We start from the raw sequence: 17,372 nt of genomic DNA on the forward strand, positions 1-17,372 counted from the left end.
TAAATAAAATTCACGGAATAAGGAATATTTTTATTTTAGCTGAATTAACTTGCTTCTATAAATGACTGAATTGGAGGCAGAGTGTTATAAATTGTGTAACCACCAGATGTCAGTATTGTTACAAATTAAAGCTCAGTGAAGGCTTTTTGAAACGAACTTGGTCTCATGTTGTATTCAATTAAAGAGAGAAAAATCTTGTATTAGAGAATCTCCTTCTTTGGAACTTTTAATATTGTTCTATATGCTTGTGGCAGGTCACTCATTAAGAATATAACCCTGTTTAATTTCTGCTTGGTACCCTCACTGTTTTGTGCCACATTTACTTAGCTTTTGAGTAGAGACTTTGTGATGTTTTATTTGATCAGTTCTTGGAGCGTACAAATTCTATTTCAGTTCAAATTGGTTCACTTAAATCACTAAAAAATCTACTTTGGTAGTAGCTTATAAAAAAATAGTAACTCTATTCCAGGCTTGATAAATTATTTAGCTTTGTTGAATGTTTTTGCTATGTGTCTGAAAGAAGTTCAGCTCCAGAAAAATAATATGTAATTCTATGTGTCATAAATTACGATCAAGTTTAAGATTAGGTTGCTAAGTTTAAGATTGCAAGTTTAAGATTAGGTTAACTAATCTAAATTTTGAATAGACTCCCTTAATTCCACACTGTTTAAGATACTAATTCTGATCACTTCACAAAAGGGTAATTGAAGTACTCCTCTCCACCACAAAAATGAATTGTTTATACACTATTTAAATCTTAGATCATTTTTTCAAATTTTCATAAACAAGTTTTAAATGCTACATTTGAATGCCACAACAAAATCATCAAAATTACATTTTACCAAGGAAATATTTAATATTAGGAAAAATCAAACTCCAACTATAATAAGAAACAATATGTATTAATAATATTGCAATCTTTCCTTTACATGTCTAGTACCAACCTGGTTTACCAAACTTTGAGACAACTTATGAAAAGGACCCCTTTGGATTAAAATTTAAATCACAACACTTAAGTACAGGTAAGCTGTTAAGATGTTATGAATATTGGAAAAAAAAACTCTGCATTATATATTAGTAGTAGTAAATTCATAGGCTTAAAACTAAATAGGTGGATTTTATTATCACCTTTAATAATATGGTAAATTTTTTAATGTCCTTTTAATTATTTGCAACAATACGTTTACTTTTCTACCACAACTGTTACTATATTATTAAAGATATTATTTGTAAATCAATGTGTCATGTATAGAGAATAAATAGAGTGTAATGCTTAAGGGAATAAACTCTGGAGCCCAGCTGTGCAACTTTGAATCTTGGCTTCACTGCCCCAAATCACCTAAACTGTCTATCTATTGGTTTCCTCATCTGGAAATGCAGATGATAACAACTGAATCTACATCATAGAATTACTGTGAGCATTAAATCTGCTAAAAGCACTTAATAATGTATTAAAAAACACATGGAAATAACATACACACATGCATGCTATAATTACTGTTATGGTGCCATTTGTTAAGTGTTAAATCAGAGTTAATTTGTATTATTTAGCATTTCTTATTTGGATTAGGATGGACAATATCTGAATGCTATATTTACATATTATAATTATATATAAATTAAACAATAAGATGTTAACAGTGTTTGTCTCTGGATAGTGAGATCACAGTTACATTTTATTTCCTCTTTTTCAAAATAAGGAGCAAATAATTTTATACCTGTAAAACTAAGATAATTTATTTACAAATATTGTACACATTTTAGCATGTGTTATACTTATAAAAGTGTCCTCTAGCTGTGTAATTGAAATGGAACATGTCAACTCTCCTAGTATATGCTGTGTGTAACTCACTTTGGTAGAAAATGCCAAAGATTCTTTATAAGACCCAGCCCTTGACCTCAAAAATATTTTAAGTAAAATGTAAGGTAGAGTGCAAAATATACCGTCCAATAGGAGACACTTTAGAAAGATGGGTCCAGAGAAATAAAAGGTGGGATTGGAATTGGAGTTTGAAGAAAGACAAAATTAACTCCAGCAGGACTGGCAGAAAGAATAAGAAAAGTTTTGTTTAGATTTACATCTATAAATTATCCAGCGACTTACCACTCCTGGGTCCTGATCTCCAAAAATGATACATCTGAGAGACATCATGAACAAAGACACGTGCCATTGCTAAGCCTCTCACTTGTCTTCATATCTCTAGTACATGGGTACCAGTTACCGAAAGATAATAAACAGAAGAATACTACAGAAAGATTTATCACCCACAAGCATCGTGAGTGCACCTGGGATTCAAAACTAATTTTGACTAAAGCCCCATGGCCTGTTAGATCTGCTTCATATACAGTGAGTTTGACTTTCTCTATAGCTGTTGGAAAATGTCTCCAGCACTGTTGTCGACAATTGCTTTAGTGCAGGAGTTTTTTATTTGTTGTGGTGTAAAATATATTTCTGTCTTTAAAAATAAAGCACATAGCCGCTGCTTTTTTTTTGAAATACAAATAGTGGATTATCTAGAACTTTGGATTTTCTTTTCTTTTATTTCTAGATCTTGATAAAAGAATAAGTGTATTCCAGTGGGAAAATATAGAATAGTAGTTAAGAGCATGGCTTCTGAGATCACAGTATCCCTGTTCTTTTACTTTCTAATAACTTTAGACAAGATACTAAGCCTTTTTCATTATTTATAATGTGGGTTAATAATGCTACATACTTTTTATGGTTATTTTAAGTAATAGCTATAGTGGAATACGGTGTTGATGAAAGAAGCCAAACTCTGTAAAATATTTGAAGAGGTTTATTCTGAGCCAAATTGGTGACCATGACCTGTAACACAGTCTCAGGAGGTTCTGAGAACATGTGGCCCAAGGTGGTTAGTTTACAGCTTGGTTTTATACATTTTAGGGAGATAGAAGTTACAGGCAAAGACATAAATCAATACATGTAAGGTATACATTGGTTTCGCCTGGAAATGCAGGACATCTCGAAGTTTGGAGGCTTCCAGGTCATAAGTAGATTTGACGCATGGCGGGCAAGCCCCAAAACTGGGGCATAGCCGGGAACGTTCTTGGCTTCACCCAAGAAAGAATTCAAAGGCGGGCCTGTGGTGTTAGACGGCATCTTTTATTGAGTACAGCAGCAGAGGTACTGCTCCTCGCGAAGCAGGACTACCCATAGGCAGTGTGCTCCGCGTACAGCTCAGGGGCAGTTTTGCAGTCATATTTACACCCACTTTTAACTACATGCAAATTAACGGGTGGGTTATCCAGAAATTCCTAGAAAAGAAGTGGTACCTTCCGGATGTTGCCACAGCAATGGTATACTGTCATGACACTGGTGGGGCTGTCTCGTGGAGAGATGCTTTCAATACCTCTTCCCTATTTCAACCAGTCTTCCATCTGGTCTGGAGTTGAGTCCCGCCTCCTACCTCAGATTCAAAGATTCCCCAGTTGGCAACTGGTTGAGAGTTAAGCTTTGTCTGTGAAGTCAGCTTGAGTTAAGGTAAAGAGTGGGGGTTGTGGAATCCAGGGTTCTTGTCATGTAGTCGAAGACTCCAGGTAGCAGGCTTCAGAGACAATAGATGTGGAGGTCCCTTCTCAGACCTTAAAAGATATGAGACTGTCTGCAAAAGAGAGACAGCTTTGCAGGGCCATTTTGAAAGATGCCAAAAAAGTATATTTGGGGGTAAAATACTTTTATTTCCTCCAGGGCCTGCTATCTGTCATGTGATGCGACACTAGAGTCAGGTTGAAATTGGTATTTTATTGCTGCAAAGAGCTGTTTGTTTTGTCAGTCTTAAGATCTCTGTTTTAATATTAATGCTGGTGAGTTGCACCTGAATTCCAAAGGGAGGAGGGTATAATGAGCCATGTCCCACCTTCTCACCTTCTCTTCCCATCAGGGCCTGAACTTTTTTTTCAGGTTTCTTTGTGTCCCCTCACTCATGAAGGGGGTCCATTCATCTGATTGGGGGCCTTAGAATTTTATTTTTGTTTTACAAAGGCTTAAATATTGTAAGAAATTTTTCCCAAATTTCCTCTTATCTCATTGGAAATCACGAGAAGTTTAGTGAATGACACTCAAGTGAGAAGGCCTGAAAAGACTCTTGTAGAAAAAAATGTTGAGAGCACATACTTTTACCCTGGCTGAAATTCTGCCCTAGTCACATAAGGATGCTTCATAAGCCCTTTATGTCTAAGCAGAACAAGATGTGAATCTGGAATACAGATACACTTTTAAAGCAAAGATTATTAAACAGCAAATTTTAACAAGTAAACAATTAAAGTTAATACATGTCTGCTTTTACTAACTTCCTTTGTACCATCTTCCTTCAGAGACATAGAAGGCAGCGTGATGCATACAGTGCATTTATGGATCGTGTGGAAGAAAAGTTTACAAAGATATGCAAGAGCAGGTGGGTAAAAAAATTAGGATTTGTTGTTAGATACTTATATTAACTCTTTAACATTACTACTCAATTTCTGTTTTAAATAAAACATATTTTATCATATAAGTGCTCTACTGTCATAGGAACTATAAGTGAAACAGTTGCATGGTGCTTAACTGTTTTAAGTGGAGCCTGAAAGAATCCAATCCCATTATCAAATAATTATTATTTGAGAATTTCATTGCAACCTGTTTCCTAGGTGCATAATCACCTCTCACAGCTCTCTTTATTCACATGTCAGTGTCATCTCTGAGAAGCGGGGAGGAGGGCAGATTAATGTAGTAGAGTTTGGGCTTTGAGTTTGGTGAAATGAATTCAAATTAAGAGTAATCCACCTATAATTTGTGATCTTGGATGATTTGCTTAAATTTTCTGATCCTATTTTCTCAGGTTTTTGGAGAATTAAATAAGATGATATATACAAACTGCTGGCACAGTCCCTCATATCTTCTTGATTCAATTATTACTATTATTGTTAATGATAATATAGATATGGCCTTGCATGACCATGGAAAAGTAACATTACCTGTGGCTTAGTTTTCTCATCTGTAGAATGTCAGTAATAATAGTACCAACTTTGCAGAGTTACCATTGAAATGGCTGCATTGTCTGGGGAATTAACCATGGTTCGTTGTCTTGTGTTGAGAAAGAATTCAGGACACAGACACATGTGGGTGGGTTAAGGAGCAGAAAGTTTAATAGAAGAAAGGAGAAAGGAGAGCAGCTCCTTTCCAGAGAGAGAGAAACATCGGAAAAAGGGGAAAGTAGGCCTACTGCAGCAGATTTTATAGGCAGGGTGGAGGAGGCGGTGTCTGATTTACATACAGCCGACAGATTGATTCGATTAGATATGACATTTACATAGCCTAGGCTGGCCACCCCACCCTAATCTTATTATGCAAATGGACTCTCCACTGACCAGTGCCATCTTGTCTGCTCCTTACTGTACATGTGGCTGGCAAAGGGAAGGGAAGATGGAGCCGCCATTTTGAACATGCCTGGTCCCAGGTAGTTATTTTCTACAGGCCGGCATTCACCCGTGGAAGCTTCTAGCTTGCTTGTCTGTGTCTGCAGCTCAATTTTACAGGCTGCTCTTTTTTAGGAAATGATTTGGGGCTGCTTTTCATTAAAAAGAAAAACCTGGCCAGGCATGGTGGCTCACGCCTGTAATCCCAACACTTTGGGAGGCCGAGGTGGGTGAATCACGAGGTCTGGAGTTCGAGACCAGCCTGACCAACATGGTGAAACCCTGTCTCCACTGAAAATACAAAAAATTAGCTGGGTGTAATGGTGGGCGCCTGTAATCCCAGCTCCTTAGGTGGCTGAGGCAGGAGAATCACTTGAACCTGGGAGGCAGAGGTTGCAGTGAGCCAACATTGTGCCACTGCACTCCAGCCCGGGTGACAGAGTGAGACTCTGTTTCAAAAAAAAAAAAAAGAAAAGAAAAACCTTACTGAAGCCTCCCATACCCTATCTGCCTGATTAATTTTTTCTTAACTCCTGTATCACTATGAATAGTCAAAGTTTGTATTTGTGAAACACTTGGAACATAGCACATGACACTTAGTACTTGCTATCTAAGTATTTTATGAATAATAATTCAAAACTATGCTTTTTTTGCATACAATATAAAATATATATAATGTCTAGAGCTTTCTGAAAGATGAGAGAGGCTACTCAGTAAGATTAATCTTTGGATTTCTATGAGGGAGTACACAGAGTGAACAGTCAGCAGACAGCTATATTTAGGAGGACCACAGGACAGGTGAATATAAAAAGAGTAGATATGTGACCAGAAAGCTGTCTCCAGATGGGCAAGAATTTGTTTTAAGTGGTGGATATAGAGTCATCCTACTAATGATTTAGGATGTAGACTTATCCTTACCAAGTTTACAAAATGGTCATCTTAAATTGCAAATATCCCGCTGTACATATATAAAATTCTTGATTCCTGTAGCATAGTGGGAGCTTCTCCTCTATAACTGGTGTGCTTGAGCTTGGTAATTGGTGGCTCAACATAAAAGAAAATGGCATGGTAGTCCATCACCAAAAGTTTCTTTTTTTGTTGTTGTTGTTTTGTTTGTTTGTTTTTGAGATGCAGACTCGCTCTGTCACCCAGGCTGGAGTGCAGTGGTGTGATCTCGGCTCACAGCAACTTCCACCTCCCAGGTTCAAATGATTCTCCTGCCTCAGCCTCCTGAGTAGCTGGGATTACAGGTTCCCATCACCACACCCGCCTAATTTTTGTATTTTTAGTAGAGACATGGGTTTGCCATGTTGGCCAGGCTGGTCTCAAACTCCTGACCTCAGGTGATCAACCTGCCTCAGTCTTCAAAAGTGCTGGGATTACAGGTGTGAGCCACAGCGCCCAACCACCACCAAAGGTTTCTTTTTTTTTTTTTTTTTTTCTTTGAGATGGAGTCTCGCTCTGTTGCTCAGGCTGCAGTGCAGTGGTACGATCTCAGTTCACTGCAAGCTCCACCTCCCGAGTTCACACCATTCTCCTGCCTCAGCCTCCAGAGTAGCTGGGACTACAGGTGCCCGCCACCACGCCCAGCTAATTTTTTGTGTTTTTAGTAGAGACAAGGTTTCACCATGTTAGCCAGGATGGTCTCGATCTCCTGACCTCGTGATCCACCTGTCTCGGCCTCCCGAAGTGCTGGGATTACAGGCGTGAGCCACCGTACCTAGCCCCCAGCCACCAAAAGTTTCTTATAGTGGTTACAGAAAATCATAGATCATTACTGCTGCCTGTAACGCTATGAATTCTCAGTCAGAACTTCAACTTTCATAGGTGTCACTGGGAAGCATACTTCAAAAACAAATCTACCTCAGTATTTCACAGGCTTCTCAAAATAGAAATGTTTTCATCTGAAGTTGTAGTTCCTCTTATTTTTTCATTTTTTACAAATATTTGATATATTTAGCACACAGATCCCTATGAAGGTTCAAATAAAATGGCTTTATTTTTCTCAAATCATGAATTTTAAATATGCTGTGTTGGATCTCCCTCCCCTTAGCTTGAGAACAACTTTGGCAGAGCCTATAGATTTTCAACATTTCATTTGTACTAGCCCTGTCATTTCTATAATTTAAACTCACATTCAGCCATGAAAAAGCTATGTAAGTAAATTTAAAAATTTTCTGTAATTTAAGATTATGTTCAGCCATGAAAAATTCAGGATAAGAAATATATATGACTTCTATTTCACATCGTGCATAAAGAAGTAAATTCATGAGGATTACAGACCTAAATGTGAAAAGAAAACAATAACGTTTCTGCAATACATTTGGAGAATTATATGATATCTTTAAAAGAACCACAAAAGCACTATCTATAAAGAAAAAATCATTGAATGTTCTACTTGAAACATTAAAACTACAAACTTCTGTTAAAATACATCATTAGGAGAGTGAAAAGGCAGACAGAGAGCTTAGAGAAAATATTTACTACTCATATAAGCAAGAAAATGGTTTATATTAATAATAGATAAAGAACTCATGCAAATAAATAAGAAATAGGCATGTAATCCAATGGAAAATAACAGGAGGCTGGGCATAGTGGTTCATTCCTATAATTCCAACACTGGTAGGCCAAAGTGGGAGGAACTCTTGAGCCCAGGAGGCTGAGACCAGCATGGACAACATTAGGAAATCCTGTCTCTACAAAACATTTAAAAAATTAGCCAGATATGGTGGTACACACCTGTGGTCTCAGCTACACTAGAGGCTGAGGCAGGAGATTTACTTGAGCCCAGAAGGTTGAGTCTGCAGTGTTCTCTCCACTGCATTCCAGCCTGGGGGACAGAGCAAGACCCTGTCTCAAAGAAAGGGAGGGAGGGAGGAAGGAAGGAAGGAAGGAAGGAAGGAAGGAAGGAAGGAAGGAAGGAAACAGATTTCATACAAGAAGATCTCTAAATGACAAAACATGAAAATGTGTTCATCTTCACAAGTAATCAGGGAAATATGCAGTAAGATGCACAATGGGCTACTATTGCACACCCACCAAAATAGCCAAAATAAGAAGATAAACAACAGGAAGCATAGGTTTATTCATCCATTTTCATGCTGCTGATTAAGACATACCCAAACTGGGCAATTTACAAAAGAAAGAGGTTTATTGGACTTACAGTTCCACATGGTTGGGGAGACCTCACAATCATGGTGGAAGGCAAAGAGGAGCAAGTCACATCCTATGTGGACGGCAGCAGGCAAAAAGAGAGCTTGTGCAGGGAAACTCTTGTTTTTAAAAACCATCAGATCTCATGAGACCCATTCACTATCACAAGAACAGCATGGGAAAGAACTGTCCCCATGATTCAATTAGCTCCCACCGGGTCCTTCCCAGAACACATGGGAATTCAGGATGAGATTTGGGTGGGGACATAGCCAAACCATATCATTCCACCTCTGGCCCCTCCCAAATCTCATGTCCTCACATTTCAAAACCAATCATGCCTTCCCAACAGTCACCCTAAGTTTTAACTCATTTCAGAATTAACTCAAAAGTCCACGGTCCAACATCTCTTCTGAAACAAAGCAAGTCCCTTCTGCCTATAAGGCTATAAAATCAAAAGCAAGTTAGTTACTTCCTAGATACAATGGCGGTACAGGCATTGGGTAGATACAGCAATTCCAAATGGGAGAAATTGGTCAAAACAAAGGGGCTACAGACACCATGGAAGTCTGAAATGCAGCACAGCAGTCAAACCTTAAAGCTTCAAAATGATCTCCTTTGACTCCATGTCTCACATCCAGGTCATGCTGACACAAGAGGTGAGTTCCCATGGACTTGGGCAGCTCCACTCCTGTGGCTTTGCAGGATACAGCCTCCCACCCAGCTGCCTTCATGGGCTGGTGTTAAGTGTCTATGGCTTTTCCAGGCACACAGTACAAGCTGTCAGTGGATCTACCATTCTGGGGTCTGTAGGACAGTAGCCCTCTTTTCACAGCTCCAGTAGTTGGTACCCCAGTAAGGACTCTGTGTGGGGGCTCCTACAGCACATTACCTGTCTGTACTGCCCTAGCAGAGGTTCTCCATGAGGACCCCATCCCTACAGCAAACTTCTGCTTGGGCATCCAGATGTTTCCCTACATTTTCTGAAATCTAGTCGGAGGTTCCCAAACCTCAATTCTTGACTTCTGTGCACTCACAGGCTCAACACCATGTGGAAGTTGCCAAGGCTTGAGACTTGCGCCCTCTGAAGCCATGGCCTGAGCTCTATGTTGGCCCCTTCCAGCCATGGCTGGAGCAGCTGGCACATAAGGCACCAAGTCCCTAGGCTACACACAGCACGGGGACCCTGGTCCTGGCCCATGAAACCATTTTTTCTTCCTAGGCCTCTGGGCCTGTGATGGGAGGGACTGCCACAAAGTTCTCAGACATGCCCTGGAGACATTTCCCCCATTGTCTTAGGGTTTAACATTCAGCTTATCATTACTTATGCAAATTTCTGCAGCCAGGTTGAATTTCTCCTCAGAAAACGCTTTTTTTCTTTTCTATCACATTGTCAGGCTGCAAATTTTCTGAACTTTTATGCTCTGCTTCCCTTATAAAACTGAATGCCCTTAACAGCACCCAAGTCACGTCTTAAATGCTTGGCTGCTTAGAAATTTCTTCTGCCAGATACCCTAAATTATCTCTCTCAAGTTCAAAGTTCCACAAGTCTCTAGGCCGGGGGCAAAATGCTGCCAGTCTCTTGGCTAAAACATGACAAGAGTCACCTTTACTCCAGTTTTCAACAAGTTCCTCATCTCCTTCTGAGACGACCTCAGCCTGGACTTTATTGTTCATATCACTATCAGCATTTTGGTCAAAGCCATTCAACAAGTCTCCAAGAATTTCCAAACTTTTGCACATTTTCCTGTCTTCTTCTGAGCCCTCCAAACTGTTCCAACCCCTGTCTGTTACCCAGTTCCAAAGTCGCTTTCACATTTTCGGGTATCTGTTCAGCAGCATCCCAGTACTCCAGTACCAGTTTACTGTATTAGTTCATTTTCACACTGCTGATAAAGACATACCCAAGACTGAGCAATTTACAAAAGAAACAGGTTTATTGGACTTACAGTTCCACACGGCTGGAGAGGCATCACAGTCATGGCGGAAGGTGAAAGGCACATCTCACATGGCAGCAGACAAGAGAAGAGAGCTTGTGCAGGGAAACTCCCGTTTTTAAAGCCATCAGATCTCATGAGACTCATTCACTATAACAAGAACAGCGCAGGAAAAACCTGCCCCCATAATTCAATCACCTCCCACTGGGATTCTCCCATGGCACATGGGAATTGTGGGAGTTACAATTCAAGATGAGATTTGGGTGGGGATACAGCCAAACCATATCAATAGGCAAGGGTATAGAGCAATTAGAACTCCTATACACTGCTTGAGGGGGGAGAATTGGGACAAGTACTTTGGAAAAATATTTTGCAATATATTCTAAAGTAGAATGTATACATACATATAACCTATGACACAAAATTCCATTCTAAATGCTGTATAATTAGCTGATATATAAGATATATTTGTATGCACTAAAAGATATATATAGGAATGCTTATAGCAGAATTGCTTGTGATAACCTTTACATTAGAGACAAGCCCAATGCCAATAAATAATAGAATGTATACATAAAAGTATCCATTTATGGTATATTTACACAATAGATTATACAGCAAAGAAAATGAACAAAATGTTGCTATATGCAAGCAATAGGGATGAGTCTCACAAACATACCTAGGAGTTTTTTAAAAGCCAGATGCTCTATATATGTACAATGTATATATATACACATATCTGTATATACTGCATTATTATTCCATTTATATAAAGGAAAACTCTTGTCCACATGTAAGAAATCAGGAAGTTGGCTTCCTTTGGTTTGAAGGAAAGGAGTACAATAACCTTCTGGGTCCCGGAAATGTAGTATTTTCTGACCTTGATGTTGGTTACATAGATGCATTCACTTTGTGATACTCCATAGAAATATTTATTTAATATCTATGCACTATTATATGTACATGTAAAACTTTAATAATTTTTTTAATTGGGAGATTCTTTGTAATTGTTTTAAATTTCAAAAAGAAAGAAAGAAAGCCTCATTCATTCTAAATTAACATTCTAATCTCACATCCAATTCAAAATTTGTTTGCTGTTTTCAACAAAATCCTGCCCTGTAGCTCCAGGATCTGGGGAAGAGAACGTTCTCTTGTTTCTCTCTTTCTGCACCTGTCTCAATCACACTCCATTGCTTCTTGGTCTGCCTTTTATCTCCAAGGTGTTGGTGTCCAGAGGAGAAATGGAAGAAACAGGGGCAAAAAGCTCAGGTAACAGAGACTACTGTAATCAGCCATGACATCCTCTGTGTGGCTGATGTTCAAATAGTGACTGCTTATGGAGGACATTTTTGCACATTATTCTCTGTCCTAGACAGAGGCCTCATTTGGCACAGTCCTCTGAGAACCAACGTCCAGCAACTTGCCCTAAGTCCCTGCCTCAGCCCACTACCTCTTACAGGTCTGATAAGAGGAATCTTATCATTGGTGGGATTACTCACAAGATGGCTGGAGCTCATCAATTTCATTAACTCACTGTGTTTACAGAACCCTCCATACAGCTCACCAAATGGTATGAGTACAGAAGACCCCCGTTTTCCTTTCCCCTTTCCCTCACGTTGTGAGCCACCCATTTTTACATTTCTAGATAACAAGTAGGCAGGATGCTCTATGATCAAATGCACATCCTTAAAACCTCTTGGGGACATATATGAAACCACTCTTCTACCAGGAGCTCCCCAAACACCTTGTACTAAAGGGCTCCACAGGTGGCCCCTGCAGTTCTGTAGCTCAGCAAGCATTCATCCAGAGCAAGCCTGCTAGCTTCCTTCACCCATATGCACCCTTAATCTTTATAAATGATAATCCTGAGCATTCATGAATTGGCTTTGCAGGGATTACCTTATTTTTTCCTTTCTCACAGAAATCAGAAATGGGTATTCCTCAGGGCTTTCCCCCAAGGGTAATGATGCCTCCTTTAAAAGACCAAAGCCTTTAGGGCTGAGCGCAGTGGCTCACACCTGTAATCCCATCACTTTGGGAGGCCAAGGCGGGCAGATCGTGAGGTCAGGAGGTCAAGACCATCCTGGCTAACACAGTGAAACCCCATCTCTACTAAAAATACAAAAAATTAGCCGGGCGTGGTGGCGCGCACCTGTAGTCCCAGCTACTTGGGAGGCTGAGGCAGGAGAATGGCGTGAACCTGGGAGGCGGAGCTTGCAGTGAACCGAGATCCCACCACTGCACTCCAGCCTGGGTGACAGAGTGAGACTCTGTCTCAAAAAAAAAGAAAAAAAAAAAAACAAAGCCTTCAGATGTTTGATTTATTCCTTAATTCCTTAATTTGGACAGAAGAGAGGGTGAGAGTAGGTGGTCTGGCCTATTTACCTTTTAAAAAGCCCCATAGGGAGAGAACTTCTAGCAGTTTCTTGATGGTGTTACCAAAACACCAGGGGTTTAGTCTAGGTCCTGCTGCTCACCACACAGAAAGCCAATCACTGAGACAATGAGTATTGCCAAGGAAGAAGTCTTTAATCAGGTGCTGCAGTAAAGGAGATGAGAACTCAGGCTCAAATCCATCTCTCTAACTGACTAAACCTATGGGTTTATACAACATTCTTCTGTAGAAAGAAATGTAACAATGTGTAAGAAACAGGAACTAGGGAGGGGCAAGGATGCAATCATGATGAATGAGGGTTCCAGGCTTCTCATTGTTAGGATGTCATGATCTGGTGAGTTTCAATTCTTGGATACCTTTTTAAGAGGCCTGAAGGTGCTTTCCTGAGGAAGGAACTCAGATAAAACAAATGTAAGCTTCAAGCTTTAAGACCAGAAAGGTCAATTTCTATGTGTATCAAAAAGAACAGTCTATGGGATTATTGGGTTGGTTTCAATGGAACATAGGAGTTTATATAAAGGAAAACTCTTGTCCATGTGTAAGAAATCAGGAAGTTGGCTTCCTTTGGTTTGAAGGAACCAACCTGTCTCCTAGTTTTAGCTTTGAGGCTTTTCCTCCATTTCAAGGCAACAGGAAACTCATCCCATTTCCACATCCTTTAAAAACTTATAGTCCTTCTCTAAAGGAGCTCCTGTCTCCCCTCACCTAAGTGGGAAGCCTCATTTTAACACTTCCCTGCACTATTCTACCCTACTGGTGCTAATACAGAAGGAAAAGTTGAATTGTGTAAGACAGGATGTATTTAGAAGTCCTTAATTTTTGCAGCTTTTAATTGGCATTTATACATCAAACTCAGTAATGTGCAATCATTTTCATAGGCATAACCTCACTCAATTGTCTTCAGACTATGCAGTGTTTAGTCAGGTATTATAATTATTATTATTGTTGTTATAATTTTATAAGCTGGGAAACTAAAGTCTTCACTGGGAATTTAATGTTAACATCACTTATTCAAGATGGCACTCCAAAACACCTTGTACTGTTGCCATCAGTTGCATGTGCATGCTTTCTGGTAAGTACGAAAAATAAATTTGACCGTTTGGCCAACAGAGTATAGTTCTACTTCCACATCATAGTTGTAGTCATGTTCAACCATTCTTTTTTGTTATCATGCCTTTATAAGCTTGGTTTTAGTTATTTCTGTAGTGAATAAGAGGATTAAGCAAATGACATCTAGCATTTGCAGCCAAGTTTCTGGTCCCAGGAGTGACCTTTCAGGTAAGTCTCACCCTTTATAGAAACTGATTCAGTGAATTCTGCTCACACATTTCTCTTTTGTTCATTTAGATAGCTGATGGACCAAAACAGCATAGGGCTTCCTGAACTCTGGCCTGAATGTTCATCTCCCGTGCATTTCCCAGTGAGAACATTGATGAATTCTGGCACCTTCCTGGATTCTACAGAAATCTGCACTCTCCCAGAGACATGAGAAAGTGCTAAAACAACAAATGAAAGTTGCATAATTTGAAATTCCCTTGTTACCACATGGATCAGAATCCAATCATCAGGCTTTTGATTTAGTTTGTGAAAGTTAGATCTTGCAACTATGAGTGGAAATGCTGATAATGTGCTTTCTGTTAATGTCCAAAGTTAAAGAGATGCTCTAGTCTCAGGTAAAGCTAATGTGAGACAAACAACAATAATGCTTACTAATTTTGACCACCATGTTTCTCTAAGGCCAAAGATTGCAAATTTTATCTGTTTGCATCCTTCATAGAAATAAGAATTCTCTGGATATAGCATATATTCTACTAAAGGATGACTGTTATGCTGTGTGGGAAAGTAATAGTTAAAAATCAAATATTTTTACTTTAAAAAATAGAGAACAAGGTAGCAACCAGAATTGAAGTCATTCAAATATAAATGGGGCACTTTCCCAGAAGATGTCATCCAAAGACAAAAAAATAGGAAAGTTTAATTCATGACACAGTGAAGTTCTTCTACGGTTTAAATTGTTCCTGGAAATAGATTTTATTTTCAGGAATCATAGGATGCCAGGTGGTTAGTGATAGTGTTTATTTCTGAAAAAAAAAAGAAAAAGAGTATATGTATGAGCTTTGTGTTCACATATACAAGGTGGCATAGGTTGAAATAATCAACATTTATTTAGTATGTTTATGGCATATTGAAATCAATATTTGAATCTTCATTTTTCAGTTTTTTCTAATACACTTTAAGAAGCTTCTCTGAGACACTCAAGTATATCAAAAGAGAGAAGATCTCCAAGTAACAGAAATACTAAATGTCCTTCTTAAAGAACACCAGGCTTGGAGAATTTGTAGTTCCAACTAGAAGGAAAGGTCTGTCTTTTAACATGTTAAAATAATTTTCTAAATTTTTGTTTAAATATTTTGAGGGAAAGAAAACAAATGACTTGAAACTTCTTTGTTTCTGATCAAGATTTGATGATTATAATTGAAAATTAATAAAAGGGGAGGGTAGGATTTAATGCTATTGCCAGTTTTATTGAATGGATTATCCTATCACCTTTCCAATTTCACTATGAAAACTACTGAAATAAAGGCAAGTACGTATTTAATAGCTCTGTTGACATAAGCAACATTAAGTGGAAAGATGAGGCAATGAAATTAAATCATTTCCCAAAGGATATTTTGCATAATTTAAGTTCCCTGGAATTTTAATGTGTAATTCTTGAAAAGAAATGTGCTCTTTAGAAAAAGAAATGCAGCAAATACTGGATTAAATAAATCAGATACCTGAATTTACTCAGGTTACGCGAGTAGAAAGGCTGAAATGCCCCAGGACTTAGTCCTAGGCCTGATCTCTTTCTTATCTATATACACTCTCTCGGTAATCTCATCCTTTCTTCTTTTTTTTTTTTCTTTTAGAGACAGAGTCTCTCTTTCTTGCCCAGGCTGGAGTGCAGTGACACAGTTATGGCCCACTGTAAACTCCTGCAGTGACACAGTCATGGCCCACTGTAAACTCCTGGCTTTGATTCTCCCACCTCAGCCTCCTAATGTCATTCATTCTTATTGGTTTAAATGTCACCAATAAGATGTTCACACCCAAGACTTCCTAATATATATACCCAGCACTGAAATGTCTTCTGAACTCCAGACTCTTAGATGGTCACCTAGGACAACTTACTTGACATCTCCCCGTGATCTCTTTTTAGACATTCTCTCAAACTCACCAGATCCAAAATTTAACCCTGATATTATTTGCCAATTCCTGCACAGTCTTGTTTATCTCAGTTAATAGCAATTCCATTCTTATACTTGCTAAGGCAAAAAATAAAAATAAAATGGAGACACCCTTTTTTTCATTTTTTATCTTACAGCCTATAAGCTGTTATATCATGAGCCCAACAAGTTTCTGCTGCCTCCAGTAAATACATCGGTCCAAACCCTATCATCTCTTGCTTTAATTATTACAATAGTCTCCGATCTACATGTCCACTGGAGGTAACACCCACCTCAGTCTGTCCTCAACACAACAGCAGACTTGTCTGTCTGACTTTTTTTAATGCAATTTTTATCATATTACTCTTCTGCTTAGAACCCTCCAATGTCTTTACATCTTAAGCCAAAGTTCTTCTAATGCCCTTCATTATGTAGTCCTGGTTATTTCTCTGTGTTCATCTCCAACCACCCTTTTCCAATTACTGGGCCTCTCCAAATAATAGAGAAACCTCATGAAGGAAGGGATTTTGTCATGTGTTTGCTGTTGTGTCCCAGTGCCAAGGAGAGTAGCTGATGTACAGTAGATGCTTATAAATAGTTTTCAATGAATGACTTCACTCAAATAGTCTGAGAGCTGTATAAAATATAGATAACTTAGTTATTGATTCCTACTCTGGGGAGCCCACAAAAATCAAAGTCATCCACTAGCAGTTGAAGAGAACCAAGTTTGATTTCTAGGTAAGCACTAACTTTTATTTATAAATTAACACCTCTGTGGAGTCATATGCACTTCCACTGTTTTGCATCTGTCAGGAATGTTAAAATTTTAAGATTCTTGTTCATTGAACTTAAAGTAGAAATACCACAACATGAGGTAAAAAATGAAACTTTTAAGGAAATGCTTGTGCTTAAATTATTGGTAAGTCTATGTCTTTTCATCAGAGCCAGACAAATACCGGCTTAACTTTAAGGCTTGCTGAGAACATTAATGATTAGCTGCTCAAAGCAGCATGAAATAAATAGCCTACATTAACATAAAACTATGATATCTATGCTCACATCCTTGCAAATAACAGATAACAGCAATCTATAAACTTCCGGTTATATTTATCTTTGTGTAGTTTGTGAATTCTGGATTACAAAGTGACTTTCAGAACAATACTAGATTATGTCATAGCTGGATTTAAGGAAAATTATCATGCTGTTAGTTAACAGAAGAAGGGCAGTAAAAGCCAAGCTAATTTAACATTATTATATATTTGTAATATA

At 38.6% G+C, this 17,372-nt stretch overlaps 1 protein-coding gene across 2 annotated transcripts in view; it reads left to right on the top strand.

Moving 5' to 3' along the window:
* C6H7orf78 (chromosome 6 C7orf78 homolog) overlaps positions 1–16,946 on the top strand; it is a 45,354-nt gene extending 28,408 nt beyond the window's left edge. For both annotated transcript variants that reach the window (XM_055115716.1, XM_034963724.2), the window contains 4 exons: positions 938–1,022; positions 2,205–2,347; positions 4,336–4,415; positions 14,245–16,946. In XM_055115716.1, the coding sequence (XP_054971691.1) occupies positions 938–1,022; positions 2,205–2,347; positions 4,336–4,415; positions 14,245–14,248 (312 nt within the window). In that variant the 3' untranslated portion in view covers positions 14,249–16,946. The remainder of the gene's footprint in view (positions 1–937; positions 1,023–2,204; positions 2,348–4,335; positions 4,416–14,244) is intronic.
* The last annotated feature ends 426 nt before the right edge of the window (positions 16,947–17,372 follow it).

This window comes from Pan paniscus, chromosome 6 (genome assembly GCF_029289425.2).
Source record: "Pan paniscus chromosome 6, NHGRI_mPanPan1-v2.0_pri, whole genome shotgun sequence".
NCBI lineage: Eukaryota > Metazoa > Chordata > Mammalia > Primates > Hominidae > Pan > Pan paniscus.